Genomic DNA, 15,599 nt, shown 5'->3' with positions numbered 1-15,599 from the left:
TTATGAACATGATGATGCGTTGCGCATATCCTCCAACAACAGAGTAACATTAGCCATTAGGTCCTGGCACAATGACATAAGACTTGTCTGAGAGTCCGGTGGACGAAACTGCAGAACCACCACAACGTAGGTCACCAAAGTTCCAACTATCTGCAACAAGATCAAAGTATCCAGTTTGAACACTTCACTCTAATTGTAACGAAGGTCTACTGCAACATTTGTCACATTTCCAGGTAAAAGTAATTAATGTCTGTTTTCTTTTGATATCTTCTGAGAAAATAATAATGTATAAATCAACTTACACTGAGGACAGTCGGTGGGCTGATAGTAAAGAGGCCATACACATTGTAACCAATTGTTGTCCCGGTTAGTAGGCTTGTGAACTGGTTCACCTGTGACAAAGATATCTCCATTATGAAAATAATCTGAAACTCCACAGCTCATCGCGTGCAACGTGATGCTGAAATCACATTGAATATATTTGGGTTAATATGATTGCTGAATAACGAAGCACAAACTATCACCATCCACTGGCACACAAGAAATGACGCAGTACTGTCATGCGTAAAAAGAGCATAAAATTCAACCAGTGATTTTTGTTTTGTCCAGTATATACTTTGAAAAAAACCCAACAAAATATAAACTAAAATGAATTTTAATGGGAAACCGATTTTACAGTTCAAAGCAGACTGAACAAAGGAAACACTCAAGAACGTACAAACTGAAATATTGATGCAGGTTTTCGTTGTACTCACTGCTCTCATGGTTGTTTCGTTGAGGTGAACTGTCGGGATCTGTAGCATGTGTTTAAGAGCAGCATGTGCCTGTTGTGAACACACGTGAAAGAGAGAAACAGTGATTCATTTGTGTTATGGACAAATCATTATGAATGGGTCAATTACAAATGCAACAAGTGAGTACCTATGCTTTCAATTATCCGCACATGATTTGACGCCTCTGGTTAACGAATCAGAATCGATAACAAAGGCTCTGTCTTTAGGAATCTGATATCCACTGAGGGATTTATATATACTGTATATATTCTGGCTGTGTGGCAACGTTAATCTAGTCTTGACGTTATGCAATGTGCTTGACTTATATGAAACATTAGCTGTCACAAGAGGCCGATAAACTGGAATTGCACCATCAAACGATGGACCTCAAAATGTGAGGCTAACAATCTCCACTCTACGTTTCTACTTTTATACCATCAGTTCAATGTCTCCCATAAGTTCATTGAAACTGTCTCAACATCGGTCAGCTCTGTGATGCTGGCCTGTGAGGAAATGTGAGACACGGTGATTGTAATCTCTGGTGGACCAGCGGAAGAGACCGTAATGTAAAACCGTTACGTTATGGTGGATAAGGGGGAGGGAAAGGATCAAATGAAAAAGAAGGTTGACTCAAAGCGAAATCATTCGGGAAACCCTGGGAAGATTGCGAGAAAATTCCCTGCCATATACACACGTGTCTAGACATAAATGTGCTATAATTTAGTCCAATAGAGATCACACAGTCAATCTACACACTCACCTTTACATTTACCCTCACACCTACAATGGACACGACGATGCATATCAGGCTGCAAAGAACCAAGAGAGACACACACAGAATAACATTACTTTGTGATTCTATGCGTGTCATAATGACATACAGTGAAAAGCATGACAGCGGGAGTGACATGAACAATCCAGTAAACTGCATGTAGGCAATGGAGTCGCCAAATCCAGATATTAATCTACAGATGTGCTTGTGTCGTCCTATTATGATCCTCAGTTGCTCATTCTTTTCATTGTGACACTCAGACACAGATTTCGATCGGAATGTGTGGCTTTCTTGATGCTTTATGTATTCTGTAACATATCGTTCCATAATGGTGTTTATCACGTCAAGTTCCGAACAAAGAGGGTAAGATCCAATCACTGACTGAATAACTGAGCACGATGCTGATGTGAACAAAATAATATAATTGATTATAGTTATCAAATAGTTCCACCAAGCCCAAGATCTGTCAACAACACACAACATATCTCCGACTTCGGGGATGACAAGGGCATAGGTGAACAGAGATAGTGGCATCGAAATTCCAGTAGACATAAAACATGCAACAAGTATCCGACTTTTCTTAACCATGTCTTCCATTTTTTCATGTACACCGTAACATTGTTCATACAAGTAGAAATCTTTCACCCAAGATTGATGCATTCCATTACGATAGTTCAGTGAGGCCCATGTACAAAAACTAGATGTTGTGATATTCAAAACCAGTAATTGAAACACTATAATCCATGCACTTGACATCGTTACAAGTAGTGCAAGTCTATAGGCAAGTATCCCGGTGTAAATCCAAAGATAACTGTTTAGGAAGACGCAGTACAGTGTATGGAACCACCCATCTTTGTGAAGCAGCCTGAAACGGTAGTCACTACATCCAATATCCTCCACAGTAACACGTTGACCAGTGCACACTCCACAAATACGCATCAAGGTTATCACTGGGTTAAGGATGTGTAGAACGGATCTGGGATAAGTAGTTTGTTTGCTCCCATCAGAAGAAGGTGTTACATGCTGTGGCTGAACACGAGGCATAATAATTGTAGAGAGTCTTCTTGCTTCAATCCGGCTAGGAGTTTGATTATATCACATCAAATGCCGACTTTTATTGAGGAATCTGAAGAGGTTGACGTGATATGACTGGCTCAGCAAATGAAATGCACTCAGTGTGTCATGAAGTAGTGCAGCTTGTATGGATATGGGATGGCGGATCGATCAGCGTTTTGCAGAAATTGCGTTTTGTGATGGCTGAGAGAAATGTAAATTTGACTGAATATAAACCAGAAGATAACATAAAACTGATATAGAGTACGGATGTGCATCAAATTAAGGTGAAATGATCTTTGTTTTTGTATGTTTGGTAATAAGTTCAAGTGGGACAAATGTCAATTGAAAAGACTCAGCAAAATATTGCCGATGTCATGCTAAATATTACCTCACTCACTCACTCACTCACTCACTCACTCACTCACTCACTCACTCACTCACTCACCCAGCATCAGCCTACCAGAGAAAACGCTGAATAAACGCCCTTGCTCCACGTAAACAGAGAAAGTTGGACCAACAATACCATAAACTAAAACGTATTGTAAAAGATGACTCTCCAATCACACTGTCACTGATGTTATATGGAAGTCCTGATATGACCATTGAATAGAATGAATACGTTTTTAAATGTGTGCAAACCTATATTTAACAGTCCAAACGTTTTCTTTTTCCTATCTCTTCCCTCTATTCTTTTCTAAGATGTCTTTAATTAAACGTATAAGTATGTAAATAAAATCTGTGGTTTATTCAGAACTGACCAGACGAATAATGTTTAAGTGCTATTTGGCATTTGGTTCCGAAGCGACATAAATGCAAAATCAAATGAATCGGTAAAGACAACTCACAGATCAACTGTAAATTCTTAGTATGGGGTGTGGGGGTGTGGGTGTGGGTGTGGGTGTGTGTGTGTGTGGGGCGGGTCCATTTAAACTGAGAGAAATGCAACTTTTTTCTGTGCTTCATTTAATAGTTGGTGGCTTGGGGTGAAATGAAACATTATCAAAAAGGGCGAAAGAAAGGGTGTTCAAACGCAAACATCATTTTTGATTCAAACGCCCCAATGCACTGGCATTTGTGAATCGGTTTCGAGGGGCTGGGAGAATAATGTTAGTGAAATGTCCAATATCAATCTGGATCATTTCATCCATTCGCACAGCAAGTTAGTGCGACAAAGTGGCCAAAGATGTTTATTTTATTTCAGACCTCCGGCCCATATACATTAGAGTCACATGCATTATACATTCACATACTGTTTGAATATAGAGATGGTTTTAACACAATATCACGCTTAGACATTACATTGTAGATAATTTTAAAGTAACACCGTTGTCATTAGTCGACAACATTTGTTTAAATGCTACAGAAGGTGACTTAGAGAGGTGACATTCAGGAATAAATTGTTGAGGTAAATCTATGTAAAATGGACAGTCAAATAAAAAATGAATTTCGTTTTCAATAGATTAATTACACTATGGACAAATCTTTTCATATCTGTCGTTGGACACACGTCTTCCTCCATCAGTCATCAAGTTTGATAGTCCGATTCGAAATCGTATTAATGAACTTCTCAACTTAGGTGTGATAAATACAAGACGCAATAACAATTATTAATATATGAAAGACGCAAAATGTGTAATCTTTTCTAAACATATAGGCACATATGTGTATATACAAGTCAGCGTTGCATGCTCGCCATTACATCTTATACATGAACATGGAGTGATGATGATGATAAATTATATATCAAACAAGGTAAGCTACAGTCCTTTCGGTTCCACTGCTGCGGCATACATAATGTATCAAACACAGGGTAAATGTGGGTAGAATGTTGGTGACACACACACCATAATCCTCTGGATCCGAAAGGAGGCGAATGATGTTATCACTGTGCCTCTCATATATGATAATCTTACGTTTAACATGTCCGCTCTTTGCTTTGGCAACGAATACAGCTTTTCCTCACAAGCAGCCATTTGGCATAAAGATGTGTGAGCTGTTATGTCGACACATCGGTGGATGTACATTTTATACATTTGAATCATCATCTAAAAATGTTAAATGTTGCATTGTAATTTACTTTTGTTATGCACTTGAAATGTGATTTGACATTTACCTTACTCCAGTGCACTATTTGCACATGAGATTCTTCCGTTGTAGACATAGATGAAGGTTGGAAGAACATAAATGGATGGACAGACAGGCGGAGAGACAGAAAGATAGAGACCAATAGACAGATGAGCGCGTCTGTGTATGTGTGTGTATGTTTGAGAAAGAGACCCTAATTTAATGGTAGATGTGTGTTTAAACGCTCTTAACCCGGATGTAGAATTTATCTCGTTTGGAGTTGTTGGAGGAGTATTGAATAGTCGAGCAAGTGAAAATTGCATTCGTAAACTTGGAATTTGTTTATATCTTTTTAAAATTTACAACAAATTGAATAATATTGCCATTCTATTATTTCCTTTACAAGGACAAAGGAACGCCTCATACGTAGTAAGGCGGTGATACGATGCATTGAACCAGAGCGTAAGTACACAAAAATGCTGGCAAACACCCCACAGGTGCACTATATTCTAAACCAAGCGACATAATTTTAACTATTGCTGTCATCCTCATTCATATCATCCTTGCCCATGGGCAGCCACTTTAACGATGTAATTGATGCACAAACTCATCATTCCACATATTGCTGAATGTGGCCTAAAACTAAACTCACTCACCCCTTCGGCATTCCTAATTTTTACTGAAACAGGTATCACAGTTACACTTGCTAATTGAGCAGTAGCAGGACTATTCAGGCTGTATCGCGGTGACATGTATGTGATCGAATCTGGGCCAGACATACTACTGAGTAATAGTGTCAACAACGCTCTATGTATTGGTATTGCAAGCCAAACCTGATGTATTCCTCATAGTTTCCAGGGACAGTTAACGTTGTTGACTGTATGAATACATTCAACAGTCGATGAACACATCTGATGTAGACTGGCATTAGCTGGAGGTTCCGTCATTAAGTTCATCATTTCCCAGAGCTCCGTGATCTCTAACATCAAGTTTTGATTGTTTCACGTGACTGTGATAAATGCCATGTACATCCATCGATCCGCATGCAGTGAGTACAAAGGTCATATCATCCATCCACGCCTTGGTGACCACACGTGCATCGCCAAATCTCTAGTAACGTGTGCTGCATTGAGGTCAATCGAACTGCTGGTGTCAACATGGCAGCAAGGAAATGTTTTGTCACAGCAAAGGATATAATTGAAGCAAACAACGAGTCATTTAAAACAATACACTCAATACATAGATGACACTTCCAAAATAGAATTAGTACAGAAAAGGACAACTTTCAATGTTCATCACCAGTTGTAACCCAGTTCGAACCCGCATCCTCAGAGTCAGGCACGTGATCGCCAGCACACAAAGTCAGCCGCCTAGCCCGCTCAGCCACCGCGACTTCCACTGTAAATGTATGTCATGTCCTTAATCAACAACAAACTAGATCCTGGGGGCCCTTCTTATGACCCCAGATACTGACAAAACATTTCAGACTAATGCATATATACTGATGGTGAAAAATTCAGCAACCAAGCATATATATGATAATTTATTCGTAGATAATTAGATTTGTACCCATTCCGTTTGTACATGTAAAGATACACAACACCTTATTCCAAACACAATCAACAGAATGAGACCAGATGTCATGCTGTACGTGGATTGTGAAATCTTGGAAGGAACTCGCGACTTGCACGTTGCAAGGTTGGTTACAGGTCTTGTACACGTCATTACACAGCAAACATGGCACGGATGCTTCTCGATGGCAGATGATAGGCTTGAGGGAAGCAGGCATGTAACTAACAATTGATTACTGAAATTTTGCAGTGGGAACAACGCGTACATTTATGAAAGTTGGATTGCGAAATATCACAGGTGATTACATACAGAAATTATTTTACAGACTGAGGAGAAAGGTTTCAGTCAAACAAATCCAAATATAGTCAACTAACAACGGCAGACAAAAATACGATATCGTATATTGCTTATCGTGACAAACAGATCTATTACAAACTGTCAATACTAAATTGAGTTTATTATCATTTTGTTGAAGATATGGCTAATGAGTATGGATTATGGATGATGATTAAACTTATCACCAACTAATGCCAAAGAAAAAACTTCTACTGTACATAAATATAGACGGTTAGACTTCTAACATTTCAGAATCCGCCAAAAACATGAAGTTGTGAGAGTGAGTGAGTGAGAATTGGGCTTAACATATCGCATCCACATGGGGAATCGAAACCAGGTCTTCGGCTTGATGAGCGAACCATTAGGAGGTTATGAGAAAGATGTATATTTTTCAATTTTATAGTAGTACAACACTACTCTAGCAACTCAGAGGTTATAAGCTTTATAACTTCAGAAACCTGCAGCTTGTTCAGTGATTTAGCCTAAGAATACATATAGAAACCTGTGTTTTATCAGTGGTTCTATTAATTAGAACACCCATGTTAACAGCGTGATGTTGCATTTCGCATAACTTCCAAAAGTGAAGTAACATTAGTCACTAGATCTTGGCACAAGGTGTCAGAACTTGTCCGACAGTCCGATGTTCGAAACTGCAGAACCACCACAATGTACGTCACCAAGGTTCCAACAATCTGAAACAATAATTGTTCACAGCACGTCAACCCAGTTATATCCTGACAGAGATATCGTCCTGGTCACGAATATCAGGATACTACTGCTTTTTAATTTTGTTAGATACTTCATACTTCTTAACGTCTTTCTGAGGAATCTAGGATAGTAAGGAAGGATAACACTATATGCGTGAGTGAGAGTGAATTAGTGAGGGAGTGACTGAGTGATAAACGGGTGATCAATATATGGATGAACAATTCGTTCATTACAGTGAGAGCACCGTTTTCAAGCAAGTGATCGACAGAGAGAACATTTTTTTCTTCTCAATAGAATAGACAAAACCCTCTCCCAACCCATTAGAAATTTTTGTCAAAAACAGAGTCAACTGTATAATTAAACATGATATCATGAGCATGTGCTCGTTTGACAACTACCATCAGACCACAGGAAATCTTCAAAATCTATAACATTAGGCAATGTTACAATATTTTACAATATTACGACGCGATTTGTTAAAAGCTGAGGCGGGACCAAAAGAACTAACCACAGTTTCCTATTAATATCTGTTTTTTTCAGACATTCCATTTTTATTTAACCGCCAGTCTGTCTGGCTAAAATGGAAAGCTCAACTTACACTGAGGACAGTCGGTGGGCTAATTGTGAAGAGGCCATGCACGTTGTAACCAATTGTTGTTCCAGTTAGCAGGCTTGTGAAGTGGGTCACCTATGACAAATACAATCATTATATAGCACCACTTTTCACTGTAACGGGCATAATCTCAAAATCTACAGCTCAGCGAATGCAGAATAATACAAAATGTTATCAAAATCCGCATTAATCTAAATGCAGATATAAAGCGACAACGTATTTGTTGTATTGTGTAACAAAAGATTACTTCTAACTTACATGCATGACTTAATACAGTGATTTACAAACTACGTTTTAGACAAGTCAATAGTGCCATTAAGCTCATGAAAATAAAAAGTAACTGATTCTGATAGGCTGGTTTAGAAAACACTTCTGTGACTATGTGTTCATGGGCAAAAACTGTTAGGTGTAGAAACACTAGTCCCGAGTGGCATGTATTCACAACATTAGCGTGATGGCTTTGTTGAAACTGACACACACCCAATACACAGATGGAAAACACTAAAATCTCATTTCCGTCGAGATTATTATCCTGTTACTCACTGCTCTCATGGTTGTCTCACTGAGGTTGTCTGTTGGGATCTTTATCATGTACTGAAGAGCATTATGAGCCTATAACGAGATATAATATTCTTAAAACATCAATGATATTTTCAGGTCATTTACAAATAATTTAACTGTTTATGACTTTAATGCGTGTTTGGCGAACACTTGATAGATTAGTCGCTCCTGTCATTGTTAATGTTGAAAAGGAGGGGGTGCGTGTGATCCGATCAAATCTAAACTGAGAAACCTGACATGAAGGCGTCCTAACTACATTCAGGCGCCAACGAGCTATTATTTTTTTTACTCGGTAGGACTTAACGTCATATAAATACAATGAATATTTTCTATTGCGTTTTTCCTCATGCCTGCCAAGGACAAAACGATGCATAACACACTGAATGGTTCGAGTACACGTGCAACCATTTATTGTCACACTTACGCAAGAGGAACCACGTAGAGGTACATAACCCGTACACTGAACCGTGTATGCCAAAGTGGGATGCAGGAAAGACCCGATGTCAAAGATCTTTCGCCAAAACATTGTGATGAACCAATTTCTGTCACATGAATAATGTTGTGACACATAACAGAGCATAGAGGACGACAGACAGTGATTGATAATAACCCTCTCCGTTCTCCGAATGACAGGTCCTTAAACAATGCAACTGTTTCAGTCAGAACCTTTTAGTGTGACTTGATATATCATCGACGTATGTCATTAGTTATCCAATAGCCCCGTTCTTTCCGTTAAATCGCGTGCTAATTCTACCATCGGGGTGAGATTTGATTACATTCTTTCTGTGTGACCACCTGTTTCTCACGTTACACAACCTCCTTGGCTGACTGGAACAGGGCAAGAAACTGGCCAAGCTAAGGGTGATGATCCCGGTGCTATGTGGCTATATTCGTAACATCAATTTAATGTCTATTTCAGGTTCATTGAAACAGACTGTTCGACAACACCATCGAGTCAATTGTTGGGTAGGAAGCCAGCGCAGGCCTAAACTGAGAATCTTGACATGAAGAAGAAATCCTGCTATACTCAGAGCGACAACTAACTATTATTTAGTCATATTGGGCATATCCTAACGTCACATAATTACAATACATACTCACCTTTACGTTTACCTTCATGCCTGCAAAGGACAAGACGATGCATGACACACTGCAAAGGAGCATGATATAAATACACAGAGCAACATTACTTGGTAATTCCGTTCGTGTCATAATGACATAGAGCGAAAAGCATGACAGTGGGAGTGACATGAAAAATACTGTAAATTGAAAGGGGACAATAACATCACTATACCCATATATTAAACAAGCGATTCGCTTATATCGACTCATTGTGGTCTTCAGTTCTTCAGTTATATCAGAAATAGATTTTGATCGGAATGTCTGACATTCTTGACGTTTTATGCTTTCGTCAACGCAACGTTTTATAATGGTGTTTATCACGTCAAGTTCCGAACAAAGAGGGTAGGATCCAATCACAGAACTAACAACACAACTCGATAGTGCAGTGTAGAAAATGAAATAATTGATTGTAGTTATCAAATAGTTCCACCACCCCAAAGCTCTGTCGACAACAAAAACAGTCTCTCCGATTTCGGGGACGAGAAGAGCAGTGGTTAATATAGCCCCTGGAATACAAATTCCAGTGGACATCACTAGCGCAAGAAGCATCCTACTTTTCTTAACCATGACTTTCATATTTTCGTGAACACCATACCGCTGTTCATACAGGTAAAACTCTTTCACCCAAATTTGGTATATTCCACCCCGATAGTTGAGTGAGGTCCACGCCGAACAACCAGAAGCAGTTAAATTAAGAACCAGTAATTGAAACACAGTAATCCATTCACTTGACATCGTTACAAGTAATGTAAGTTTATAGGCAAGAATCCCGGTGTAAGTCCAAAGATAACAGTTTATGAGGGCGCAGTACAGTATATGGAACCAGCCATCTTTGTGAAGTCGTCTGAAACGGTAGTCACTGCATCTAATATTCTCCATAGTAACCCGTGGACCAATGCATACTCCACAAACACGCATCCAGGTTATCACTGGGTTAAGGACTTGTAGAATAGACCTCGGGTTACTTGTTTCCTGGTTCTCAGATGCCATGAAAGCATTCAGTGGCTGAACTCGGGTCATGATACTCAGGACTAACCTTGCTTTGGGGCAATCGGGACAGGAGTCTAGGCCTGCTACATCAAATGTCGCCTTTTACCTGTAAATGTGTTTGCAGGAGAAGAATGACCTCGCAATTAACAGAATGGAAACACGAAAGTACATCACATTAAGGTAAAAGGTTTCTGGTTGTAGCGCTATCGAGTGATGTGTTCAAGCGTGGGTACATTTCTACTTCCCGATGAACTGTTAGTTAAGCAATGTAGACCTGTGTTGTTTACTTTCACTTTGACACTTCATTCGTGCTTCAGAAAATAATCGTACTGTCCGTGGTGACTCGCGGTAATGACAAGTCAAATGGAACACACCGACGTTTAACAAGAATCAGTTGAATATATACAATGAATGAACGAAATTATATTATTTTGTAGAACAAAACACCATATTAATGGGTGTATGGGACGGAATACTAAAGATGGTGATAGGTATTGTTATAAGGATGAACCATTATTTTAGTTGCAATGGTAGTGCTTTTAGTGGAAGGCTAGTATAAATATCAATGAACATACTTGTTGTATATTTGCGATTTAGTACAGCTCAGCAGTGTTTCTGAGTAGCTTTTGTGTTTCGCCAATGTGAGCGTGCCCACAATTACAGTTGACTGGATGCGTTACACTTAACCCAATGCTTTTTTTTCTTTTCAACGGGTTTCAAACTGTCAAGTCACATTTGCATTTATCTAAATGAATAAGTGATACATGCACTGTCAAAGGCAACCTAAATGTATTACAAAGAATTCAATAAGCAGTAGCGTTGAAAATAACACTTCAGATGTTCAAAACAATCTTTCAACACACTATGAGTTTTGCATATACTGGACGCAAGCTTCTTGGGAAAAAGGATACTGAAACACAAGCAATATAACTTCACTGTCGACGTTATGTGGGGTAATCTCGTGCTCTGTGTGCTCCCTAAAAGCTCAAGTGCACTTTCGAATGATTTCCATTGAAAACGTTTGTCCCTTAATATCATACCTTCCTGATTTCTTGAACAAACAATGTTTATGACGCGTGCCAGCCGTGGGGAAGAATATGCCCATCTTATCGAGAACAAAGTGCCCTCATCATTTTTTGCAAAAGTGTTATTTAGACATTGCCCTTGGCAGAACATTCACATGGAAACTGTTTTATCCCTATTATTTACAGTAACACTGCAGTTTGTAACCTGTTATTGTACATGTTATAATCACAAAATATAATGACGACAAAACGGAAACATATGTCCGTAGTTTTCTTGAGTAGCATGTTTAGGTGAATCAGATAAGGACACACTTTATGGATGAACGCGACCGGAGTGTAAGTGTAAATGTAAGTCGAGTTCAAGATTCGAGTAATCATACACCTCGGTTTAGGCATTAGGGCAGTCGTTTGCTGCTTTCTAGAGATGAATATAATCGCATATAACCTTTCGCCAATATATTTTTTATAACATCCCATATGACTTTCATGCGTATGTAAATATGCCCATTGGTTAACCATTTCAAACTTGCCATGTGTCTTCCCAGCTGTCATGTGTCATCTGTCTACATTTATTCCGGACTTCAGGTGCCGTTTCACTGTTCTAACATTTTGGAAACGTCTACAGGGAATATATTTAAATCTAACCGAGTCATTTGAAAAGTCTGGAATTTGTGGAAGGATCGTCTGGTTTTTTTCTGAAGAAGTTAGTTTTATGTCTTTGGGAAAATGGTAAGAGATCACCTATAACCAAGACCCATCGTAATTGTACCATGTTTCCGTTTTCTTAAACGTGATCAGAAACCTGGCGAATGTACGAACTCTGTATAGCTGAACTGAAACATGTTTAACCCGGACTGAGACCGCTTCGTTTCTGGACTCCGAATACACACTCTTCAAAGATTTTAAGCCTTAGACTAGATGACAACTAAATTTCATGAATCTAATTCTGTTTACCAAACTTTATTCTCGGAATACGACAAGAGTATTGTAATGGCTTATACATTCACAGCTGTACAACGTGTGTGAAGACCTTCAGTGTATTTTCACCGAAACCAAAATATTTAAAATGGGAAAGTGCAGAGTGTAAAAATTCCGCTTCTCTCATAGTATCTGATGCAAGATCACATCGCATGTGTTTGAGTAAAAACCTCAAGACTAATTTTCATTTGAGAAAAGGTGTTCCACAGAAACATTTGGACAATGTTTGGTAAGCTAGGGGCTTTGGGGTTCTTCATCAAAGCAAACATATGTTGACAACAATTTATCATAAACAACTTTAGTGACCAGTTGTTTAACCATTAACAACAAAACGAACTGTAGACAACAATGCAAACATAGAACAACGCCAAAATGTTACACTAGCCAGTCAGTATGAACCGATTATAAATGCTTCGGCAGGTTTGGCCTAATTCATTTCGATTAAAATAAAAATTGGATTTGTATGGTTTACACTTCAGATGTCTTGGATCGACCTTGAAATTGTTTTATAATGAACAAAATAAATAAAATGAACACTCTCCAGGATATACATATGTTGCGATGTTTCTTCATAGCTCTACTCTAAGCAACAATGAAGTGATACAGGGAACCGACGTGCTTACACCTTACAGAGTTTAAGTAAGACATCGAGGTAAGTATAAAAGGGATTAACATCAACCAAAATGGATATTGGTAATAATGTAATAACAATAGGAGGAAGCCAACTGTTGAAGAGGTGAAACAATATATATAGCAGGTAGGATATATTAGCAATGATTTGATGTCCTCTGGTATGTTTTTTTTCGACCTTTCTTATTATTCACCGACTTCTAAAATGTCAATCGAATAGAAACTATGATTAATTCCATCATATGACCACAAGTAAAGGCAGAACATTGACTAATAAAGTGTGACGGAGATGATTTGCTCTGGCGTTGCGTTTAAAAGCTCACTTTTTCTCTCGTCCCTTTCAATACGAGTGAGTTCAGTTTTACGCCACGTGTAGCCATATTCCAGCAATACCATGGCGGGGTACAGCAGAAATGGGTTTAACACACTGTGCCATGTGGGACATCGAACTCAGGTCTTCGGTGTAACAAGAGAACGCTTTAACCACAGCCCCTAATGTCAGCACGAGGCCAGGATTACTAGTAATCAAAATAGTCTTAACAGCAAATTAATCCTTAACAGATAATTAAGGTGTCAACATGGAAAGGCTTGGGAACACAAATGTCTAATTTGCGATGCATACCTTTCTTTCATGTGTCTGTTGAAATAACCTATATGAAAACTAAGTCTCTTTGGTTTGAAATAATATGTGATAAACTATGTGGTCCGTTATCAGTAATACATTTAGGTCTCCAGTCACTTCTCTATCTTACTGCAGCTTTTAGAGGTATAATAATATTAGTTATTTACTGTACTTGGTTGTAAATATATTCCATTCCTTATTGCATTAGTTCCACTGTTTGTAGACGCTCCGGGCTAGAACTGGTCTTCAGCAACACACACTTCTTCACAGATGCGAATAACGGGATCTGCTAATGAGATTCACTGACTTGGTTGACATAAGTCATATATCTCAAATGAGAAGATCGATGTTCATGCTATAATTGATCTTAGGATTGTCTAGTCCAGACTAGATTATTTACAGACCACCACCATACAGAGTCCAGTGTTAACCAACAAACAGACTGTGTGCATGTGACTGTGAGTTTCAAGGATACCTACCAAAGACTTCCTACTAATAGATCACATTTTTTTCGGTCACCATATATACAACGAAGATAAAGGAAAAGCCATTCATTGTCATCCAGATGAACACAATATGTACAAAGAAAAATGACGTAGATGTCCCCATTATTACAGCTTCTGCTTGGGCGGTGCAGGGATTTGGACACGTATTTTCGGTTGTTGTTTTTGGAGAACAATAAAGTCACATTTGACTTAGTGTACATACAGGAAGCTGGCTTCTGCAAAGTCACCACACTAGAATTTACGTGTTACTCTTCATAGAAACCACCATATGTTGAAGTCAGTATAATGGTGAATAAATACAGCAACAATAATAGCTTCTCTGTGATCCTATTGTATCACACGCAACAAATCTAAATGTATACAACTATACAGTATGGAAAAACGTCATATCTCAGGACAATCCACGCTCATCCTATCACCTGCCTGCCAGGGAAATGAAAAGGGTTGTTTTTGAGAAAACGAAAAACGAAAAGCGTTTGGTTTGTTCGAATTATTTGCAATGTATCGATAATGAAATGAAGATATTATGGATACGAATACCTAATCACAACATTCCTACACTTCTTATTCCATTAATTGTGGGTAAATACCTGACGGTAATTAGGTAATAAAAAGTGTAAGTAAACTGCAAAAGGAAATGTCCAAACTCAGAGTACGCCACGTCACTTGTAACATCTTCAGGATAAAGTACATGTAGAGTTTGACATCACAACAGATTTGGTCGCTTAGGTAGCGAAAATCAAATAAGAGAGACGATCCTGTTGTGTATTACATCACAATAACACACTCCGAGATTATAAACATCAATGAAAGGTTTAAGGGAATATAGGGCAGGCGGAACCACATGTTATGTCATACGTTTCTTGTCATGTTGAGACATTTAGACATCATGTCCTTGACACCGCACCCCATCGGTTGCCCAATTCTCATGGGGATATGTCCAAAATCTGTAGAGTAAATCTTTAGATCTTATCGGTTTATCATCGAAACATCGTCGTGATGTGCAGGATTATATAACAATTGCCCATTCAGAGGCTACCGAATCATTAAAGGGGTTAATGGATAAAGGACACCATAACTCCTAATGCCTTGTTGAATGCTTTCATAAATATTAGTCAGATTTCAATGCCCCCAAATCCTGCGTTCTTTTTCAGCCTACTCGCAAACATGACAGCAAATCAAATCATCAAATCATGATGCAAACTATATACACAGAATCCAATCAAACCAAAACGTACAGCAAACATTTCACTACAGTCCGAAACAGGTTT

General features: G+C 38.6%; 2 protein-coding genes across 2 annotated transcripts; both read right to left on the bottom strand.

Moving 5' to 3' along the window:
- LOC137281046 (uncharacterized) lies at nucleotides 1–2,589 on the bottom strand. Its single transcript, XM_067812200.1, has 4 exons — nucleotides 1,534–2,589; nucleotides 756–824; nucleotides 303–392; nucleotides 1–150 (listed from the first exon to the last, which is right to left on the bottom strand). Exons 1-4 carry the CDS (start codon nucleotides 2,587–2,589, stop codon nucleotides 1–3), a joined length of 1,365 nt encoding a protein of 454 aa, XP_067668301.1.
- Nucleotides 2,590–7,115: 4,526 nt separating this feature from the next.
- LOC137273806 (uncharacterized) lies at nucleotides 7,116–10,597 on the bottom strand. The gene is made up of 4 exons (XM_067806669.1): nucleotides 9,557–10,597; nucleotides 8,438–8,506; nucleotides 7,880–7,969; nucleotides 7,116–7,265 (listed from the first exon to the last, which is right to left on the bottom strand). The coding sequence occupies exons 1-4, from the start codon at nucleotides 10,595–10,597 to the stop codon at nucleotides 7,116–7,118; spliced, it is 1,350 nt and encodes a 449-aa protein (XP_067662770.1).
- Nucleotides 10,598–15,599: the final 5,002 nt, after the last annotated feature.

Source organism: Haliotis asinina, chromosome 1 (assembly GCF_037392515.1).
Source record: "Haliotis asinina isolate JCU_RB_2024 chromosome 1, JCU_Hal_asi_v2, whole genome shotgun sequence".
Taxonomy (NCBI): domain Eukaryota; kingdom Metazoa; phylum Mollusca; class Gastropoda; order Lepetellida; family Haliotidae; genus Haliotis; species Haliotis asinina.
The sequence above is the reverse complement of the archived record's forward strand: the minus strand, read 5'-3'. Positions and strand labels throughout refer to the sequence as shown.

Bases quoted from the DNA above. Each gene is read 5' to 3' on its own strand.
- LOC137273806 (XM_067806669.1), bottom strand. From the start codon at position 10,597: ATGACCCGAGTTCAGCCACTGAATGCTTTCATGGCATCTGAGAACCAG. The intron at 7,970-8,437 runs GTGAGTAACAGG...TATTTGTCATAG, and splicing joins GTGAGACAACCATGAGAGCA to GTGACCCACTTCACAAGCCT. The intron at 7,266-7,879 runs GTAAGTTGAGCT...TTATTGTTTCAG, and splicing joins GCCCACCGACTGTCCTCAGT to ATTGTTGGAACCTTGGTGAC.
- LOC137281046 (XM_067812200.1), bottom strand. From the start codon at position 2,589: ATGCCTCGTGTTCAGCCACAGCATGTAACACCTTCTTCTGATGGGAGC. The intron at 825-1,533 runs GTGAGTGTGTAG...TGTTCACAACAG, and splicing joins GTGTGAGGGTAAATGTAAAG to GCACATGCTGCTCTTAAACA. The intron at 393-755 runs GTGAGTACAACG...TCTTTGTCACAG, and splicing joins ACGAAACAACCATGAGAGCA to GTGAACCAGTTCACAAGCCT.